This window comes from Cydia strobilella, chromosome 15 (assembly GCF_947568885.1).
Source record: "Cydia strobilella chromosome 15, ilCydStro3.1, whole genome shotgun sequence".
Lineage (NCBI taxonomy): Eukaryota > Metazoa > Arthropoda > Insecta > Lepidoptera > Tortricidae > Cydia > Cydia strobilella.
This window is the reverse complement of record NC_086055.1, coordinates 15,287,982-15,310,779: the sequence shown is the minus strand read 5'-3', so window position 1 is coordinate 15,310,779 and position 22,798 is coordinate 15,287,982. Positions and strand designations below refer to the sequence as shown.

Genomic DNA, 22,798 nt, shown 5'->3' with positions numbered 1-22,798 from the left:
GCCATTATAATTTATACATGGTAACTTATAAAACATTTGTTTGTTAGGTGTACATACCCCGATGTTGTACCCTTGTAATCCGTCACATTATAAGCACATTTAACACTTCAAATTCAGAAAAAGAATATACCTATAGATTTGGTTAAAAAACTCAAACATGCCGTCCGTGCCCAAAGTACAAAGGCAATACGTAAAGCATATAAAATTATGTCACAAAAATGCGAAGGAAATTCTAGCATTCTTTGCATTCAAAAGTAAAAGTCCAGTATTTTTGACATTGCCAGATAAAGGTTAACATAGAAATACTTATTGTACATTTTCTTTAACAGTCTTCTCTATTCATAGACCTTTTTTCTTTAAGACCTTCATCCAAATCCTCTTCAAAACATCACCTAACAAACGACCTTACCCTTTTACCAAATCTTCCCGTGTCCATGGACATCATACGCTGAGACGCCATGGGAGTATCCGTGCCCGACCAGTCCGTGTCCGACCAGCCCGTGTCCGCTTAACCCGTGTCCGTATCCGTGTCCGAGACTGTATCCGTGTCCGTATCCGTGTCCGACGTGGACGGCGTACGGCTGGGGCACGGGTACGGCGACGGGCTTCGAGACCGCTACGGGATACGGTTGTGGTACGGGTATTCCCACCTGAAAATGTTTGGAAATTTTATTTTATTATTTAAACTTTCTTGCAAAAAAGAAAAACTTAATGTACAAAAGGCAAACTTAGCCATCCTCTTGTAGGCGGTGCAGTGTGGAAATATTGTAGATAAATGCAGATTTTAAATGGGCTACGTAATTATTATTAAAAAAATAAGACAGCTTGATTTCAAGAAGCTTAAATACGTCTTTATTGTATTGTTGTGTATTCATGTATTGTATTTTGTATTGAGATCATGAATTTAGACAGTTTGTGTATCAAAGCTAAGCCAAGCTAAGGAGAATAATTTGAAGATACTGTGTCGTTTTACGCATTCAGCCAGATTATATTTTGTAAAAGACGCATAAAGGATGACTCACGTTAGACCGGGCCGTGACCGGGCTGGAGCTTCCGGCGCTTCGTTTTCTATGGAAAGCATCACGTGATCACCTGTCATGTCATAGAAAAGTAAGCGCCGGAAGCTCCGGCCCGGTCACGGCCCGGTCTAACGTGAGTCATCCTTAAGTAACTTTGTCAACGTATTTTTACGGCATCCTGTATGTTACTATCTGAGTGCTGTCTCCTTTTAGATGTTATAATGGCTTCTTTTGAGGGAATTTGACTCCAGAAACAAGACGGATTTAAAAATAAGAGTCAAATTTATTGTCAATCCTCAGTTTCAGAAATTAGAAATTCATATGAAAATATAACATGCAATTATATAATATTTAGGTACTTTTTAGAAACCATAACATAACAAGCAATAACAACATAATTCAGCCTATATACATCCCACTGCTGGGCATAGTCCTCCTTTCACTAGCGAGAGGGTTTGGGCTACAGTCTCCACGCTGGCCCAACGCGGACCTACACAAACCATACACCTAAAATTATATGTTATACATCAACAGCGCAACCCAATATTTCATGCACCATTACCAACCAACTAGCCTGTGATTTTCAACTGGTGATTCCTAGCCATGGATACGGTTGATGATACTATTTGATACTTTGTTCCTGCACTTCCGATATACAATTTTGTAAGTAAATACGTCAGTACTAGTAACGATTTTAAGTCAGATATGAGTAAGTTAAATGTCTTATTATAAGCAGAAAAAAGCAATGACTAAACTTTCATACAAGCTTTCATAGTCCGGGTGACTACTTCGAAACCAAAAAAAAAAAAAAATTAGACTTAGTTAATGATACTATATGATGACTATAGATAGGTTATACACTGCCGGCCTAGCCAAGGTGACAATCGCTATCGCGTCGTCATCGAATCTCTTTGTCTCTCTATCACTCTTCCATATTAGTGTGACAGTGACAGTTGCGTTTCGTTCGCTACGTAGCGTTAGCGATTGGCATGTCGTCTACGAGGCCTGGTGGCCTATTTAGTGGTAAGAGCGTGCGACTTGCAATCCGGAGGTCGCGGGTTAAAACCCCGGGTCGTACTAATGAGTTTTTGGGAACTTATGTACGAAATATCATTTGATATTTACCAGTCGCTTTTCGGTGAAGGAAAACATCGTGAGGAAACCGGACTAATCCCAATAAAGCCTAGTTTTCCCTCTGGGTTAGAAGGTTTCGCTTTCGGAAAAAACTAGTGCCTACGCCTTGGGATTATTTGCCAAGCGGACCCCAGGCTCCCATGAGCCGTGGCAAAGTACCGGGACAACGCGAGGAAGTAGAAGATAGGTCACATACATAAGGAGCATAAAAAATACTTTCATATTTATTTCTATACTCGTAGAAATGTGTTATTTTTAAATAATTTTCGCTTTCCATTCATCTTCGTAATACTCGTTTTTTAGCAAAAGCTTGCTTTTTTTATTTTCGGTGAGCGGGAGCTCGTGAGCACTTGCACATTTCTCGCTTGCCCAGGTGCGACTAAAGGCAACTTGTACAATTTGTCACAAGGTAAGCGCTTCAATTGTGTCATTTTCAATCAAAAGGTACCACTTTGTCGCTTGCCATAAGGACGCTCTGACAGGTTATTCGTATAAAGATACAATCCAATTTCGTCCTTATGGTAAGCGACGATGTGGTACCTTTTGATTGAAAACATCACAATTTTGGAAGGCCTATAACATATCTTCAGTTATAATATCATTAGACTTGGTGAGAATCGAATATCAGGACGATGTTCTTATTTAGCTTTCAAGGCTCACACATACCAACAAGGCAAGTTAGATAACAGCTTGTAAAGAGTGTTAATATATTACCTGTTTAATAACGGGCACCGGGACGGCATGCGGCACGGGCACCGGCACCGGACGGTCAACCGGCACGGCTACCGGCTTCTCCACGGCCACCGGGTACGGACGCGGTACGGCCACGGCGTACGGACGGTCCACCGGATAGGGAACAGCTACCTGAAGAGCGGATATCATAATATCAATAACTATTAAAATATATAATTAAAATATTAGACTAGAGTTTAAAAATAGATGCTCCCTTACTAGAATTTTTAAGAAAGATGCGTCAAATCTGAATCCAAATCGGGATAAATTAACGCTGACGCAATTTTTACTCCCGTTGAGATTACCTAGATTGTTATGGTTCACGATAAGCCGGAATCTCAATAGTAGCCTATTCAATAAGATGTTCTAAAAGGGTTCAAAGTTAACATTTGAAGAAAATTTAATGTTATTGGAAATTTTAATTGGTTTGATAAACTCGCCTTCATTATAATTTTGTCCAATTGCAGAAATAAGGGCACTCCGTTCATTCCAGATAGACAACGCGAAAGTCTCAGTCTCGACATGGGAACGGATTGCTATACGTAGTGTGATTGTCATGCATCCAAGGTGGCGGATAGTACGGAATAGACACATTATAAAAGGCGGCCTAGCCATCAGGTTGACAATAGTTGATAGAAACTTAAAATAATGCATAGTCACGCGACTTTTCGTAGCTCATCCCGATTTTTTTCTTTTCGTTTGGTGTTTGTCGATGTACATACAAATGTCATCTTGGCAAGGGCCCTAGATATTTTAAACCACACCTTTTGTTTTCGTTACTCCTCTTTGAAGATATTATGGCCTTGTTTTATGTTCAATATCTGACATACCATTAATATTACCGTCTTTCGCTGCTATGACTTTTATCTACCTACAAGAAACTCACTGACCGTCCTTCCATTTGCATGTTAAAATGTTAAACATTGATGTTTGTAATTAAGATATCAACTTACTTTGACCGGATACGGCACCGGCCGATCAACCGCCACCGGATACGGCGCCGGAACTGGCACGCCGATATGCTTCGTGACCGTCGTATGCACGTCCGCGCCCACCACGGTCCCTCCGTGGAGGCCTAGCGCGTAGCCGGACGGTATTCCGTGCGCGAGGCCTAGCCCTGGAGCGAGGCCGTAACCATGGAGTGGAGCGCCATAATGGCCGACGAGACCGCTTCGTTTTTGAATGACTTTGCTGGGTTCGGCTAGGACCGAAGTCACGAAGAGGATGGATAACTGGAATTGGAGAGAGATGGAAATTAAGCCTAAGTTTTGGCAAATACATTAGGTACGAGCATGTAGGTTGATGGAAAAACAATGGGGCGTCAAAGCGCTGGTGACCTAGCGGCAAACAGAACTTCTGAACCAGAGGGTTCGAACACTTTGAACCCCGACTCGTATCCATGAGTTTTTAGGAACTTATGCATTACAGTACATTGTTTGATACCAACCGCTTTTTGGTAAAGGCCTAGGCCTAGTTTCCCCATTGAGTTGAAAGTTTAAACTGTATTTATAGTTCGATGACCAAATCACTACCCAATCGTCCTACTTTTGTTTCAATTTTGTATTCAAATAAGGCTGCCTTTTCTCTGAGGTAGAATGGAGATAAGCGGAGATGAGACGAGACGCGCGAGAATCCACATCTCTTCCCCGCTCCGCTGGATTAAGGATGACTCACGTTAATCCGGGCCGTGACCGGGCCGGAGCTTCCGGCGCTTACTTTTCAATGACATGACAGGTGATCACGTGATGCTTTCCATAGAAAACGAAGCGCCGGAAGCTCCGGCCCGGTCACGGCCCGGTCTAACGTGAGTCATCCTTTACAAGTATTACAACCAATGCAATTGGTTGTTTCCCGCACGTCTCCTCTCTACTCCGCGTATCTCTCATCTCAGTGGAAAGGCAGTCTAACAGATAGGTTGGAGAAATTGAGACAACCACACTGTTATTTTAGTAGGCACCTATCTGATACAAAAACAAGGATGTAGATATCAGTGTATTTCTTATGAACTATGGCGTATGGAACAATTATTTGGATTAGGACCCCGGGCTCCTATAGGATGCAATCGGGAATACCTTGAAAAGGAAAAGTACTTAAGTTCATTATCCTCGTTAGTAATAAAAAAAAATAAGACAAAATTTGGTGCTGATTATATTATCATACGAAAAAATAACAAATTCAATCAATCAATTAAGGTTGAAAGATTGACAAACAGCTCATTGCGAGGCGCTACCCCGGTTTTCTGCAAATCGCGAGGTCATAGTTCGGGGCGAACTACTTATTACTAGTAACTACGAGTTTAAGGATGACTCACGTTAGACCGGGCCGTGTCCGGGCCGGAGCTTCCGGCGCTTCGGTTTCTATGGAAAGCATCACGTGATCACCTGTCATGTCATAGAAAAGTAAGCGCAGGAAGCTCCGGCCCGGACACGGCCCGGTCTAACGTGAGTCATCCTTAACGCAAAATTGTAAGACGGGTAACCCAAAATTGTAGTTTTTACTACTTATATTGAATTTTTACACGTTTAATCAATGGCATGAATGAAAAAAAATATCATGAAGACTACCATGTTTGAAAGGGCACGTACTCGCACGACTATATTTAAAAGTATATTTTCACTATGGTCAAATATTTCGTTGCATGTTCAGTCAATTTCATATACTAGTACATAAGTACCTACGAACCGAAACTCATTCACGTGCAAAGTTAACACTCCCGATTAAGTTCTTACTTAGGTACACAGCCCGCTCACACGATCATTGCCAAAATCGTGCCCGAATCTGAATACAATGCCACTTTTACTAGTTACGCGCCGTGACTTCACTCTCGTGCTACGAAATATTTGCACGTGAGGGGCATTGTGAGTCGGCCCTTTGTTATTGATTGGCGACTCACTTGATACCAATATTATTGATAACGCGAGACTAGCAGAGGCAATTAGAAAAACAAATACTGATTTTCTCGATTCAATGACTATGAAATTGAAGATTGACTATTGTCTTGAAAGTTTGAAAGTTCATTCCATAGTTACATAAGATTTTTATATAATATCCTATAAGGATAGTGACATTAGCATTACAAATGTGTATTGTTTTTTAATAAGCCGAGCCGAGTCGGGAATCAAACATGGACCTTTGCTTGGTGTTAGTCTTTAAATTAAACAAGTTGGCCAAGTGTAAAGTTGTGACTATATGGATCAAAATGATTCGAATTAAATAAATAATTGAAATTGAATTGAAGTTGCTACATTACATTACCGATCATCTATTCTTTTTTTTAATAAGAGTTGTACTAAAGTTAGAAACTGTCAAATATGAGAATAGATGTCCGGGACCCCCCGGCGTCATAGCAATGGTTGACGAAGGAATCTTCTAAATAGAAGATTCCTTCTTCAACTATCGCTATGACGCGATAGCGTTAGCAAGGAGGAAGCCTCTAAATGAAGATTCCTTCGTCAACCATTGCTATGACGCCGGGGGGTCCCGGACATCTATTCTCATATTTGACAGTTTCCTTTATAGATTCTATGGTGAACTAACGTTAACTAGTTTGCGTCTGGAACAGCGCCATCTTTTAGGAAATTTGGACATCAAACTGAACACTGCTTTAGTTTAAACACCCCACGACGATCTTGCTAAGTACTAAATAATTTATTTAATTTTATTATTAAAAATATATTTATTTGCTGACATGTCCCATAACTACTCAGTTTAATTTAATTAAGTTATAAGCATGTATGTAATTAGTTCGTAAGATTTCTAACACAATGCATTATTGTTAAAGAAATAAATAAATGAAATGAAATGAAAATGAATGAATATAATTACAAGTAAATACTTACAAATGAGGGCTACCGTTTTCATGCTCACTAATTGGCGCCACTGTAGATGCAGGTCCAGAAAAACAGATCTCAAAATTCTTCTATGCTTATTTTTATAAAATCAAGGTATTTTAACGTCTAAATGTGGCATTTTTTCAACCTGTTTAATTTTGCATATGTTTTAATTGGCACTTTTTTTAAACCACTAACATTTATTGAGCTATAGGTATCTATTGTTTACCATGATTAATCAAAGATGGGCAAAGATTTACCACAATTATGAATATGTGAAAATTCCCGATAAAAAAGCTTGAAACCCCCAAAACTTCTATGCATTTGACATTGTAAAAGACCTCCATCTACACTAGCGCCCCTAGCGGCGAAATTAAACGCGGTAGCCCTCATTGCACTCAAACTTTTAACAAATTAATACCTTCCTGCCTTATGGTTTTCATAAACTACTGCTTTACTTAATTCACTAAACTCTGAAAACAACAGAAACACTTACAAATGCCTTCATGTTGCACTCACTGCACTAATGTTGTCACAAACACAGACCGAGTGGCGAGGATCGTGCGCGTGCGCTTATATAAGGAACGGAACCCCACTAAGGATTTACAGGAGTTGCATTATACAAGCATACAGAGTTTGGGCGAGCGATTCAAAAGATTCTAAATAAGACAACTATCCGTCTAAGCTAACTTTGCAGCTATGTACTTGAATACAATAAAGCGAGGGAGTGTCGTTATATACATCATATTTTCAAAGAAATTTGACACTACATTGTCACACTTTGTTATTGCAAATGCCCTGCATTTTCACATTACCCGATCCGATATCCGATATACTGACCGCATGTACGTATGTCAGAATAAATATACACTTGTATCAAAGATAGATATAACTCCGTAATAGATGGATACAGTCTAAGGAAAAAACGTGCCTCGAAAATCACGAAAATTTGACTCTCGATCAGATGGCGCCACTAGTTTGGCCTACACTCGTATAGAGGGCGTTGACTGTTTCGTTTGTTATTTATAATTTTAACGCATACCAGTGAAAGAACATGGGTCAAAATCATATAAAAATAATTAATGCAAATAAAAAATAATTTATCCATATTTAAATACATTTTAACGTATTTTTTTAAATCTTCATTTTTAGTTTTAAAGTATGTCGATAGATGGCAGTGAATTTACAGTGGTTACAAAATTAACTATGACAGTACCGCTCTTTCTTATTATATCCTCATTGCTTGTATAAATCCAGTGGATCTACCCGCAGTGGCCCAGCCCGCAGGTTGCCTATTCTGCTCGCACCTAAATGCAGGCTTGCATAGTCACGAAAGTCACTAAATATTATGGGACCAACGCTTTATAACTCAGTACCGACTGATAGAAAAGAATCGAAAAGTGACACAATATTTAACAAAAAGCTAAAATCGTTACTTGTGGAAAAAGCCCGATCGCGACGAATTCATACTGTCTATGCGAAATGATCATTTATCCATACCGTAACTTCCTTGCACTTAAAAATGTGGGTGTTGAAAAAAAAAAAGGTTAGCTCAGGTATAATTTATTGCCGTCCATTGTCTTTGTGACGGCCGGCATTTGAAAACTAAGGCAAAGACTGTTTAAGATAAGGAATCCAGAATGCGCATCCTTATTGGTTATCTTTAAGGATGACTCACGTTAGACCAGGCCGTGTCCGGGCCGGAGCTTACGGCGCTTACTTTTCTGATTTAAACTTTCACGATTTTGACTCATTATTATTCACAACGACGGGACTTAATCGCGTAAAATAAGTTTTGAATTTACCTCCGACGTTTCGAGGACGGCACAACGACAACGCCGTCCTGATAATGATATTTACAAGTCGCTTTTCGTTGAAGGAAAACGTACACGATGGCCCAGCGCTGGACCAGCGCGATGGTTGAGAGGACGCACTATGGAATGGACCACGTGTAGTGTACGCACCATCGCTGGCCCACTACCTTTGATGTACGGACGAAAATCGACACTGTGCCCATCCCATCGCCATCCCGCCGCGCCATAAGCCATCCGACACCACTACCTACACGCTGACCCATCTTAGTGGGTCAGTATGATGGCCCATCGTGTAGAGGAGGCATTAAAGTTGCAATTGGCCTCTCTTTTGTAATTAAATTCAGCTGAATTGAAAAAATTTGGCTGTTTCATACTTTTTGGCTGGTCCATTTTCTATGGGAGGGTAATTTTTTTTCGCGATTTCGGCGTTGCGCCCATAGTGAAAGTTGCTCAGTATAATCCCAAAACCTCCCTGGCAACGGAAATGCACTTTTTTAACCACCCTGTATAATGGATGGGGAAATATAAGGAATGGTGTTTAATAAAGTATAGTTAGCGACTCGGACTCAGACCGTTCTGCAACCCGTAACGTGCTCGAGATTTAAAGCGGCTTGAGGATCTTTATTCGCTTAACTATAGTGTGTAAATACTTAAAAAGTCAATATTTATATTTAATTGAAGTGAAAAAAAAAATTGTTCCAAATATTTTCATTGTCTTCTAAAATAAATGCAAATAATATAGAAAACCGGCCAAGTGCGAGTCGGACTCGCACACGAAGGGTTCCGTACTATTACGCAAAAAACGGCAAAAAAAAACACGTTTGTTGTACGGGAGCCCCACATAAATATTTATATTATTCTGTTTTTAGTATTTGTTGTTATAGCGGCAACAAAAATATATCATCTGTGAAAATTTCAACTGTCTACCTATCACGGTTTATGAGATACAGCCTGGTGACAGACAGACGGACAGACGGACGGACAGCGGAGTCTTAGTAATAGGCTTATATTGACCGGGATATAGACCGTGATTACCTTTTGTATTAATTGTGAGTTCCACGATCACGGTCTATATCCCGGTCAATATAAGTCTAGTGAAACTAACCGTGAATCATTCAAAACTCTTAGTAATAGGATCCCGTTTTTACCCTTTGGGTACGGAACCCTAAAAATGCGGTGTCGTTTTAGTCAGAGATACCTACATTTCGTCTTATATTTTATTTTATTTTTATTTTTATTTATTTATTGATAATGGGAAACAAACAGCGAAAGATGACACATATAGATAATTACACTTAAATACATACATAAGCCAAAACAGTTTCCACTACTGAAATTAGATAATTATGGTTGCTCAGACAAGACTTGATTATTAAAACCTTTTTGTTTCTTGGAGACAAAAAACAAGATTGTTCTGTTTGATTTAATAGTAGGTAGGTACTCGACCTAGCTAGGGACCTTAATTTTACCTCAAACTACCAATTGAGGTGTCATAATAATCTTTTAGAACTTTTAGAATCATTGGCACTCCTCCAGCGACACGAACAGCTTGGAATCTTACATTTCCAAAATGATTTGAAGTTATTTTTGGTACTAAATACACAATTACATTTCAGAACTCTAGTTGCTGAACTGTAGTCAAAGAAAATGTTATAATTATAATTGGGGTGGCGAAATATTATTTTGAGATTGAACGAACTTGGCTTGTGCTTGAGACAACTATTGCAACTATTGCTTCAAAGCAATACTCGTATGTATTTCTTTGTGATCTCTAAGAACTCTTTAGCATGGTTTATCCTTTATCCCATCTTCACGTAATAATCGTAATATCAGGTATTCTTGGTTTAACTAACCAAGAAGTCTGCAACGATTTTGATACTTAGCACACGCAGTGCAAATGTTATTTGAAACGTCAAACTTCTATGACATTATGACGTATAAATAACACTTGCACTGCGTGTGGTACCAAAATCGTTACACTTATCTTGGTCTAACTCGAAGATTTCATTTAAATATTTACCTATTTAAAAAAGTTGCACCGTTATTAGTCGAATGCACGGAACCCTTTTGCAACACGGAGTCGCCGATGTCTCAGCCGATCGCGATAGCCGACGATTGTTTCTTTAGGGCAGTGAAGTAACGCAGTGGAATGTCTGTAGGACTAACAAGTACCGTTTCTATAAATATAGGTGTACCTTTGGTCAAATGTTTGTAACACTTGCAAAACTTGCCGATGTCTTTAATTAATTTCTGTAAGAATACTGTGTGTGTTCCTGTGTGCATTTTTGTTGGTTGAATGTTGGTGACCTTTCCAGTAAGGTCCGAGGGATCTCTACGGGATGAAAAGATGGAGATTACTGTTTTTGGCAATCTTAGATAGATTGACTAGCTCCAAACTAAGCACCTTACTGTGGGTAGGTACTAGGCGACGATATACATACTCAAGTAGACATGACTCAGGGCAAATGTTAGTGATGAACACACAAATAAAAATGCCTTATGTAACCCAATATTCATATGCAAATAAATAATTCATTCATTCATTCATTCGATCATTCATTCATTCATTCATAAACATTCCTTTACCCTTCGAAACCGGCACCTCCAGCTTTTGTAGGCAGGGTCACTTAGAGTCACTACCGTCCACTCCACTGGGATTTACTTATTATCTATCCGGAAACACTTTAGGGTTCCGTACCCAAAGGGTAAAAACGGGACCCTATTACTAAGACTCCACTGTCCGTCTGTCTGTCACCAGGCTGTATCTCATGAACCGTGATAGCTGGACCGTTGAAATTTTCACAGATGATATGTTTCTGTTGCCGCTATAACAACAAATACTAAAAACAGACTAAAATAATTATTTAAGTGGGGCTCCCATACAATTCTCGTACGGAACCATTCGTGGGCGAATCCGACGGGGAGGGTCCGAGCCAGAAAAATTCATCTGAGAAAATTCAACATGTTTATGGAATACGGAGTACTTAATAAAATGGTAAGTCGGTTTTGTAATTTTTTGCCATTTCTTTTTAGCTCCAGATGATTCAAGTATATGTTGTCTAACAGATTTCCTGGCTCTGAAAGCTACCGTCGTATTGCACCACAAGCCCAGAAACATAGAAACCAAAGCGAGTATGTAAAATCACTTTTTACAAACACATCCTAGACCAGTTACGAACATATAAGGCCGATATATCGGGTAAGTAGATTATATCATAGGGAGTAAAACTTCGCGCCGCGCGCCGCGCCTTCTATTTAACATTTTGTAATGATTATGGGACAACGGGAAGTAATCTTGTTTTAACGTCTGTTTGTAGGTAATGAGGTATTAAGGGGCCCACTGACTATCAGTCCGCCGGACGATATCGGCCTGTCAGTTGTTCGGAACTGTCAAATTTTTGTTCTAACTGACAGGCCGATATCGTCCGGCGGACTGATAGTCAGTGGGCCCCTTTAGAGAAAAGTTTCTTGTCCTGCGGTGTCAGCATGGTTCCATTTTTATCGCCTGTCACTATGCCTGTCACTTTCGCATTTACATATTTGTTAGAACAGGCATAGTGACAGATGATAAAAATGCGACCGTGCTACGGCCGCTGGCGTAAACGTAACGGGTTGTGTGGACCTTTCGGGAACATTCGGGAGATCGCTTGGCACTCCTGGATGAGACTAGCCCAGCGGGCTTAGCACGGTAGCATTTTTATCGCCTGTCACCATGCCTGTCACGTTCTAACAAGTATGTAAGTGCGAAAGTGACAGGCATAGTGACAGGTGATAAAAATGCAACCATGCTGACACCGCAGGATCGGAATAAGTGGTGTGCACGAAGAGAGGCCTATGCTCAGCAGTGGGCGGCAAGTGGCTAAAAAACCGAACAAATGCGAGTCGGACTCACCCACCGAGAGTTCTGTACTTTTTAGTATTTGTTGTTATAGCGGCAACAGAAATACATCATCTGTGAAAATTTCAACTGTCTAGCTATCACGGATCGTGAGATACAGACCGGTGACAGACAGACAAACGGACAGAGGAGTCTTAGTAATAGGGGTCCCGTTTTTACCCTTTGGGTACGGAATCCTAATGACGATGATGATGTCCTGTCTCGTGAAAATCAAACTTTTAGAATCTTAGACATCTATTTGTTTGGTTTTGACTGGCGTTTTCTCAAACTGTAACCAATTTTATATTATGTAAGGTATTATTTTATTGCATTGTTTTTTAATGTTTTATTGTTATTTTTAGTTTGACTAAAATTATACTATTGCGTTCATAAGATAAAAAAAATTCCTATGTGGAGTTAAATTCCCTCTGAGTTGATATGAACTTTTACACCAATTTCATGTTTTTACGATATTACTAACCAACTAGCACTGTGGCAAAGATAATTTTTATGAATTGCAAAGTTCTCATGAAATGTTCTCGGTACTTTTTTCTGCACATTTATTCTTATCTACAGTTAAAACTGTTTCTTAGTGAAAACTTGCATGAGAATTTTCTCATGAAAATATCTAGAAATTTTGAGAATGTTCTTTAAGTTCTGGAACTTGCATATTTGCTATTACCAACCAGAACTATGACATTTTTAACTGCGAACATTAATTATACTATTGCATTGTATTATAAATAAACCAAATGTATCCTTGGAGTCCACAACTATCGAAAGTAGAGCATCGATACATTCTTCGTACGTCAACGGTTTCCATTCAAATACTGACTCTATGTAAAAGGCCTTAAGTTGAATTTCCTTTTTAAATTAAAGATCACTTAGATTATTTTGTTATGTGATTTAATCTAAATGTAAGGAGCTGTGGGAACCGGTGTCCCTTTCGAATGTTATTTATGGGTTCGGTCATTGATAAGTGGCGGATGTACGGATTGTATTGAATACCGCCGATCGGACAGACTATATCGTATTTTAATTGGTAGCAAATGCCCTTATGAGATTGCCCAAGTAACCATTTAACTCACAAAAGGTTAATGTGGTGACCGTCTATCAGGTAAGACAAATGGCACTCCGGCGTCGCTTCATGGTAGGAACTCCAAAAATACGCACGAAGCGTTTTGCTTCCACATTTCTTATGCGAACTGCCGCACGGGGTGTCACGTAAAATAGGCGCCAGTCGTCGAGTTGCGGAAAATCGCCCGAACTACAATACAATACAATGCGAACTGCCAAGGAGTGGAACGCCCTGCCCGAGTCTATGTTTCCGCATGAGTACAATCTGGGGCTCTTCATGGCAAGAGTTAATAGGTATCTCATAGGTAAGCGTGCTCCACCGTAGACCGCATCATCACTTACCATCAGGTGGGATCGTGGTCAAACGCCTGCCTATTCATCATACAAAGATTTAAAAAAAACCGGCCAAGTGCGAGTCGGACTCGCGCACCGAGGGTTCCGTACATTACATAATTTTAACAATGTATTTTTTATGCGAAACGTGAGTGAAAGGTAAATTGCGGTTTACGATTTATAACGTATTAAAAAAAACTACTTACCAGATCTCGTTCAAACCAATTTTCGGTGGAAGTTTGCATGGTAATGTACATCATATATTTTTTTCAATTTTATCAATCTCTTATTTTAGAAGTTACAGGTTACACACATTTTACCACTTTGGAAGTGTCTCTCGCGCAAACTATTCAGTTTAGAAAAAAAATGATATTAGAAAACTCAATATCATTTTTGAAGACCTTTCCATAAATACCCCACACGTATGGGTTTGATAAAAAAAAATTTGAGTTTCAGTTCCAAGTATGGGGAGCCCACCAAAATTTATTGTTTTTTTTTATTGTGTGAAAATCTTAATGCGGTTCACAGAATAAATCTACTTACCAAGTTTCAACAGTATAGTTCTTATAGTTTCAGAGAAAAGTGGCTGTGACATACGGACGGACAGACAGACAGACATGACGAATCTATAAGGGTTCCGTTTTTTGCCATTTCGCTACGGAACCCTAAAAAAGACCGTACAAGATCTTAAATTGCTTTATTCTCTTGCGTTTGTGTACATTTTTCACAGCGGGAAGAATATGTCACAATTTGCGGGAGCAATGAGACGTTTTTCCTCAATAATCCGCCATTGCTATCAAAAACGAATACATATGAAAGTAATGTATATATATACCTATGTGATAAGCAGATTTTTACGATGCCTGTGTTTGAGAGATAGCATCTTGAACATATACGCAATACAGTAGAAACGACATTAGACTTGCTTAGCGTCAAAGGGTACCCGCATCATAATTAGGGGGGGGGGGTTTGCGTTAATCGTTACACGCAAAATAGGCCAAATATGATCACATGATATCTGGAGACGACCCCTATGCGATGGTTGAGAGCTCGCACTACCACCCTATCATAGAGTAACTTATACTAGAGCGGTACTGTCATAGTAAATTTTGTAACCCCAGTAAATTCACTGCCATCTGTCGACACACTTTAAAACTAAAAATGAAGATTTATAAAAATACGATAGAATGTATTTAAATATAGATAAATAATTTTTTTTATTTGCATAAATTATTTTTATGATTTTGACCCATGTTCTTTCACTGATATGCGTTAAAATTGTTAAATAACAAACGAAACCGTCAACGCCATCTATACGACTGTAGGCCAAAACTAGTAGCGCCCTCTGAACCAGAATCAAATTTTCTTGATTTTCGAGGCACGTTTTTTCCTTAGACTGTATCCATCTATTACGGAGTTATATCTATCTTTGCACCCTATATTTATTGCTCTACGTATTTGAGTGATAGAGAGGCAGACGCGAGACAGGATTCCTTGTGATTAGTAAAGCCCTTGAGAGCCCTTCTATACAAATAGTAAACAATTATCAATTCCTGTAACAATAGCCACGAAGATCTCTAATAGTTATTTAAGATACAAGTGCGGAAAAGAGGAAATTCGAAACGAGTGGCGATAAATTGAAACACGACCGCAGGGAGTGTTTTAAATCGACACGAGTTGCGAATTACCTATTCGCACGTGTATCGTACAACGTTTTACAGTACATATGGCCCTTTAAACTTTCGACATATGCACGAAAAGTGCTCTTTTACGCACTAGTGCGAGAAAGTAGCACCATATGTACTATAAACCCTATTATCCTGTCTTCGTCCTTCGAGATTTAATCCTTTACTATGTAGTAGCCTATGCTACGCGCAAACCTAATCGCACAAGTTTTAGCGTAGAGAGAGAGAAAAAACACATTCATTTCTCCCTCTCCTATCCCACCCGGCGCAGTAGTCAATCCAACTGTCAACTTCATTCTTGTCCGTGCGCGCGCGGCGCTTGGTTCGCACAAGTGCAATTTTCTACTGAAATAAATAAATTATGTCGAAGCGACCGCATGGAGAGTCTCAAGAAGAGAGATGGATGAGGAAATTGAAAATGTATGAACAAAAACTTGAAGCCAAACGTAAGCGGCGCGCTGAAAAGTCTGAAAATATAGCTCCAAATCAGCAGGATGTGCAAAACGAAGGTGATTTGTTTTTTCCATAGTAAAGTATTTTCGGTGCATTCACCGGAAATGCGTTTTTTATAAGGGTGATATTTGTTATTTCTGGAACCCGTTGCATTCATCGGGCAAGTATTTCATGAAAAACAAGTACCTAAGTATTTTCGTTGCATTCATCGGAAATACGCCATTTACGTCCGTTGTATTCTTCGGATGACATTTCTTAATTTTTTTTCAAAAAACCGTTGCATTCATCGGTACCTATGTGTTTTGTTAAAATTAAGTATTTCCCTTGCATTCATTGGAAATACGCTATTTATATTTGTGATGTTCTTCGAATAAAGTCCATTGCATTCATTGGGCGTTGGGCGATGCAAGTACCTATTTAAAATTAAGGGATTCTCTATATAGGTACTTATTTATTTTTTCACTCGGATTTCAGAACATACCGAGCACAATGAGGCTTTATATGACCAGACACCAAATGAATCTGAGAATATAACAGATGTCGACAACACCGAAGAACATCAAATGCGTGATGTTGAATACGACGATTACTCGTACGGGCATATCGAATTTGATGATGCTAGTGAGATTACTGATACCACATGCACCAGCCCGGGCTACACGGCAAATGGCCAAGACACCGCTCAGTCATTATGCCACTAATAGATAAATCCTTTGTGGAGACCTTCAAAGACAGAAAAAGAGACACCTTTCTTTTTGGAGAAAAATTGGGTGAGTTGGTGAAGGACTCTCGTGGTATAAAAAAGACAGGACAGTTAATTCAACCACCATCAACGACTTCTAATTTAAATGGCAGAGGTCCATCGACGTCCCGAGGAATGCGATATCAGCGGGGAGGCCACACATACCAACACCGACCCGGTGGACCGAGAGCAGCAATGTCGGCCCAAGCATACCAATACCAATACCAAGGTCGCAGACGAGCAGCTCCGCCGCCGCCACCGCCTCCGCTGAGCCGCCGTCACCCTCCACATCCACCTTCAACACGCCGACCACCACCTCCTGCGCAGCGCTCCTCAACCAGTCGGCGGACTTAACTGCGCAATGTCAGGTACATGGTGGGCGCTTAAAATACTTTCTTAATGAATGGAAATTAATTACGGATGATGATTTTATACTATCCGCTGTATCAGGCTATAAGATCCCTTTCATTGTGAAACCTGTTCAAAACCTTTCTGATTATCCACGACGTTCCTTTACGTCGAACGAATTAACTGACATGTATAATGAAATACAACACTTAATGCAAATAAATGCTATAAGGCGTTGTAATCCTGTAACAGGTCAATTTATATCTGATATTTTTTTAATCCCTAAGAGTGATGGTAGCAAAAGATTTATTTTGAATTTAAAAAAATTAAATAAGTACATCTATACAGAACACTTCAAAATGGAAGATGTGAGAACAGCTACTAAGCTAATGTTTCCGGGTTGTCACATGATTAATATAGATCTTAAGGAAGCATATTTTTTAGTTCCTATACACGAAAGTCATACAAAGTTTTTGCGGTTCTATTTAGAAGACAATTTATTTGAATTTGTTTCTCTCCCCTTTGGAATCTGTTCTGCACCATACATATTTACAAAGATTTTACAACCTGTGGCTGCATATTTAAGATCTCAAGGTCTACTCTCAGTTAGGTATTTGGACGATATTCTGTGTTTAGGAATCTCTGCAATAGATTGCCTAGAAAACGCAAAAACTACTATTAATTGCTTGACTAGGTTAGGTTTTGTTATCAACTACGAAAAGTCTAATTTGATACCCCAAACTACTTGCAAATTCTTGGGCTTCTTATTAAATTCTAAACCAATGTCTATACAATTGCCAGACACAAAGAGACAAACAATTTGGCAACAAATAATTAAATTACTGAAATCAAACAGAATGCGTATTCGTGATTTCGCTCGTATTTTGGGTTCGATTACTGCGGCGTGTCCAGCAATTGTATATGGATGGCTTCACACAAAGTCCCTAGAAAGAGCTAAGTATTTAGCTTTACTCAATAATAATGAAAATTATGATTCATTCATGGAAATCGCAGACAATTTACATGATGATCTTCTTTGGTGGAAGAATAACATTTTAGTTGCCATTAATCCAATAAGAGATCAAAACTATGAGCTTGAAATCTACACTGATGCCTCAACAACAGGCTGGGGTGCAGCATGCGGTACTAACAAAACTGGCGGACATTGGACTGCCACAGAACGTATCAATCATATAAATTATCTGGAACTGTTGGCAGCCTATTTCGGACTTATGACCTTCGCTAATAATAAAAAAGAATGTGCTATCCTTTTGCGTGTGGATAACACAACAGCAATTTCTTACATAAATAGAATGGGTGGCGTCCAGTATCCACATTTAAACAAAATTACTAGGGAAATTTGGAATTGGTGTGAGGAAAGGAACATTTTTATTTTTGCTTCCTATATTCGATCATCCCTTAATATCGAGGCCGATAGCGAATCTAGAAAATTTAATATTGACACGGAATGGGAGTTAGGTTCGCAAGAATTCGCTAGAATCGTGCATTGTTTTGGGGAACCGGGAATAGATTTATTCGCTTCTCGCGTAAATGCTAAGTGTGCCCTATACATAGCCTGGAAAAAAGATCCTTTTGCATATAACATTGATGCTTTTACAATTGATTGGTCTCAATTGTATTTCTACGCATTCCCTCCCTTTGCCTTGATCTTAAAAACCTTGAAAAAGATCGTTTCAGACAAGGCAACAGGTATTGTGGTTGTCCCACAATGGCCATCTCAGCCGTGGTACCCATTCTACATGTCTCTATGTATCAAAGAAACTATAATATTTCCACCTAGTGAATATCTTCTTTCTTCTCCTTTCAGATCAACACACCCGCTACACCGTCATCTTTCCCTGGTAGCGTGTGTGTTATCCGGGAAGGGTTCCGTAGACAATGTGTACCTGAAACGGCATTAGAGGTCATGCTGTCATCAATATCAGAGAAGACTAGAATTCAGTATACAACGAGCCTTAAGTTGTGGTGGGAATTTTGTTCTCAAAGTAATGTAGATTTTTATGATTTCAAAATATCATCTCTGTTAGAATTTCTTACGAATTGTTTTCAAATGGGGGCGTCATATGGCACGTTAAACAGTCATCGGTCGGCTATTTCTTTAATATCTTTAAATAGGATAAGTGATGATTTGAGCTTAAAACGGTTTTTCAAAGGAATCTTTCGGTTAAAACCAACATTCCCACGGTATGCTTGTACATGGGATGTTAACGTGGTTCTGAATTACTTAGAGAACATGAATAATGATGCAGTTAATTTAGAACAGTTGTCTAAGAAGTTAGTCATGTTGCTAGCTCTCGCAACGGGGCAGAGAATGCAAACGTTGTCCTTTATTAAAATGTCAAATATAAAAGTTTTTGAAGATCGAATAGTTATTACTATTAGTAACTTAATTAAAACCTCATCAATTGGCAGAGCTCAACCAATTTTAAATTTACCTTTTTTCCGCTCTCGACCTGGTATTTGCCCAGCTTCGGCTTTACAAAAGTACGCCTCAGTAACATCATCTTTACGATCAAATACCGAGGAGCACCTTATTCTGACTTATAAGAAACCGCACAGGCCAGCTTCATCGCAAAGTCTAGGGCGTTGGATAAAGCAGACCCTCACAGAGAGTGGCATCGACACTTCTATTTTCACCGCACACAGCACGAGGCACGCATCAACTTCGGCTGCCTCGCGCGCTGGTCTAAGCGTCGATGTCATTCGAAAGTCAGCTGGTTGGACTGAGCGATCAACTGTCTTTGCGAATTTTTATAATAGGCCTATAATTAATTCAGAAACAAGCTTATTTGATTCTTTAGTATTGCAGTAGAGTCACACTCACTGTTTATTTTGTTGAAATATCATAAGTTGATAATTATTATTGTGAAATAATATAATATTACGTTGATTTGTTATAAGTATTACGTTGATTTGTTATAAGTATTACGTTGCTTTATTATAAGTCGATCTTTACGAACAGATAAATAAATGATAATTGTGAATTTTTATTTATTTACTTTAACAACATTGAATACTCTCTGAACATCTACATAGTAAAGGATTAAATCTCGAAGGACGAAGACAGGATAATTACATGATCAAACGAACTTACCTGAAGTGAAGTTCGATCATAATTATCCTGTCTTCGCCGAAGAGATTTAACTACCCACCCTACCCAGGAAGGTCACAACCTGTACACTTCTTCCCTGATTATCAATGTTGTTAGTTGTTATCCTTTGTTACTCCTTCGTACTCTAAAAAGAATGAAGTTGACAGTTGGATTGACTACTGCGCCGGGTGGGATAGGAGAGGGAGAAATGAATGTGTTTTTTCTCTCTCTCTACGCTAAAACTTGTGCGATTAGGTTTGCGCGTAGCATAGGCTACTACATAGTAAAGGATTAAATCTCTTCGGCGAAGACAGGATAATTATGATCGAACTTCACTTCAGGTAAGTTCGTTTGATCATGTAATTATAGCACACAAGACTACATGAATGATGAAACACCGTGATGGAAAATAATAAATTATTTATTATTATGTTAATAATAACGAAATTATTAATTCAATTAATACCTAATATTAGGTAATCCGTATTTTTTGACATTTAGATTTTTTATTCTAGAAAGTTTCTAGACTAGTATTTTATTTATACAATTTTGGTGTTTGACGATCCTTTTGTGAAATTCTCATTATTAAGTTTGACTTATCTATAATAATTCAATGTTTTTAATAACAATAATAACTGCATCAATAAATTGCTCTGATATTTAGATTAAGGTAATATTTGTATAGCTTGACAATTTAAAAGTGCTTGTTGCTAGGCCTATTTGAATAAAGAATATTTAGACTCTTGAAGCAATGACCTGATGAGGTCACCATGTAACACTTACAAGTTACCAGTGTTACAAAATGATATCGATTAAAATGCAGGCTATAACACCACGGCTTATGATGTAGAAAGCGGTTTAGATTTAATCTATTACTCCTTGTTAATGCATGATTATGTGTCTTGTTACTATAAAAAAATAATTATTTACTTACTTATGGGGCTAAAGTAAAATTGTAGTTTTTATTTTGATTTTTTACACGTTTTAGGACAAGCCATGAAGAGGTCACTTACAGCGATAAGACCGCCTGTTGCTATTTTTATTTACTTTGTAAATCTGTTTTTATATTTGTTCTTTGTGGTGCAATAAAGAATATTTACCTTACAATATTTGCAAGGGCAACTCCAACCAAAACGTTAAAATTAGGTTAGTTAGGTTAAAATTGGCTCCATAGAAAAATTCCGAAAACATGTCTAATTTTCATTTATATTAAGTTATAAGTATATCGTTACCTTACGTGATGAGCGAAATTTTCAATCAATAAATCAATCAATATTTTTTACACCTCAGCAGCTCGAACAAGCCTACTTTCGTCACTCCCTGGAGTGAGGAAAGTGCGACTTTCCTGACTCCAGGGAGTGAAACAAAGTAGCTTTTTAATTTAGTGAAGGCCTGGAACTGCCACTTCATACTTTTATTACAAATTCGTGTTTTTTTTTGTTTCTCTGTATTATTCTGTGTAATTCGAAATACATTTTAACCTTTAATATGTTCTCACTACTGAGGTGAAAAATATATGTGCAACCACGAGAGCAAAGTTATTTTACATCTCGTGTTTCTGGGTCCCTCGCTACGCTCAAAATTACAGGGTTCTATGTTACATTTTCAAGATAATTGAAATTAGAGTTAATGTCACTATGATAAAGTTCAAATTTCAGTTTGACAAAAGTGAAACATAGAACAGCGATCAGGCGATCCGTCTGCTCATTTACTTCTTATATCATAAAAAAACCGGCCAAGTGCGAGTCGGACTCGCGCACGAAGGGTTCCGTACCATTACGGAAAAAAACAGCAAAAAAATCACGTTTGTTGTATGGGAGCCCCATTTAAATATTTATATTATATTGTTTTTAGTATTTGTTGTTATAGCGGCATCAGAAATACATCATCTGTGAAAATTTCAACTGTCTAGCTATCACGGTTCATGAGATACAACCTGGTGACAGACAGACAGACAGACGGACAGACGGACGGACAGCGGAGTCTTAGTAATAGGGTCCCGTTTTTCCCGTTAGAGCCCTAAAAATACATACTTTGTCGTTGCAAATTCTGTGTAGCTTGACTCCATTCATTAATAACAAACCTAACATGTATGTAAGGAATGAGCTTGTACGGTCTCAGAATGCAGTTCTATCACTCAGGCAACAGGGCATGCGGCCAGTTTTTCCTATGAGCAAGTAATAATTACGTAGCTTTGTAAAGTTTCCTTATTATGTCATCTTAACACGAAAAATATTATGTATTTAATTTAAGGGGGCTATTAATTTGACCGATTTGACGTTGCATTCGTGATACTACCCGCGTAGCCAACATGCCTATCGCTTACGCTCCGTGGCGATCGAAACGCAACTGTCATTGTTACACTAATATGGAAGAGTGATAGAGAGACACAAAGCGTTTCGTTGTCGAAGCGATAGCGATTGGCTGCTTCATCAGGGAAGCCATAAGTTGAGCGTTTAGCTAAAACAATTTGATAATCGCCCTTACGTAAATCATTACGTCTGGTCTGGTTTGGACCTAAATCGGACGACATATAAGTGTGTAAGGTAGACACATTATTGATTGGATCTATAAAGAGCTGATCATTCGCTGCTGCTGTAGTCGTTAGTAGTCCATTTTTGTGGTTACAAAAATAGCGAAGA

General features: G+C 38.7%; 1 protein-coding gene and 1 long non-coding RNA gene across 2 annotated transcripts in view; one reads left to right on the top strand and one right to left on the bottom strand.

Moving 5' to 3' along the window:
* Positions 1-22,798, top strand: part of LOC134747677 (uncharacterized) — a 118,429-nt gene that overhangs the window by 23,733 nt on the left and 71,898 nt on the right. The gene's annotated exons all lie outside the window — the stretch shown is intronic.
* On the bottom strand, positions 361-7,234 carry LOC134747808 (cuticle protein 64-like). The gene is made up of 4 exons (XM_063682446.1): positions 7,212-7,234; positions 3,839-4,117; positions 2,868-3,017; positions 361-650 (listed from the first exon to the last, which is right to left on the bottom strand). Exons 1-4 carry the CDS (start codon positions 7,221-7,223, stop codon positions 414-416), a joined length of 678 nt encoding a protein of 225 aa, XP_063538516.1. The 5' UTR covers positions 7,224-7,234; the 3' UTR covers positions 361-413.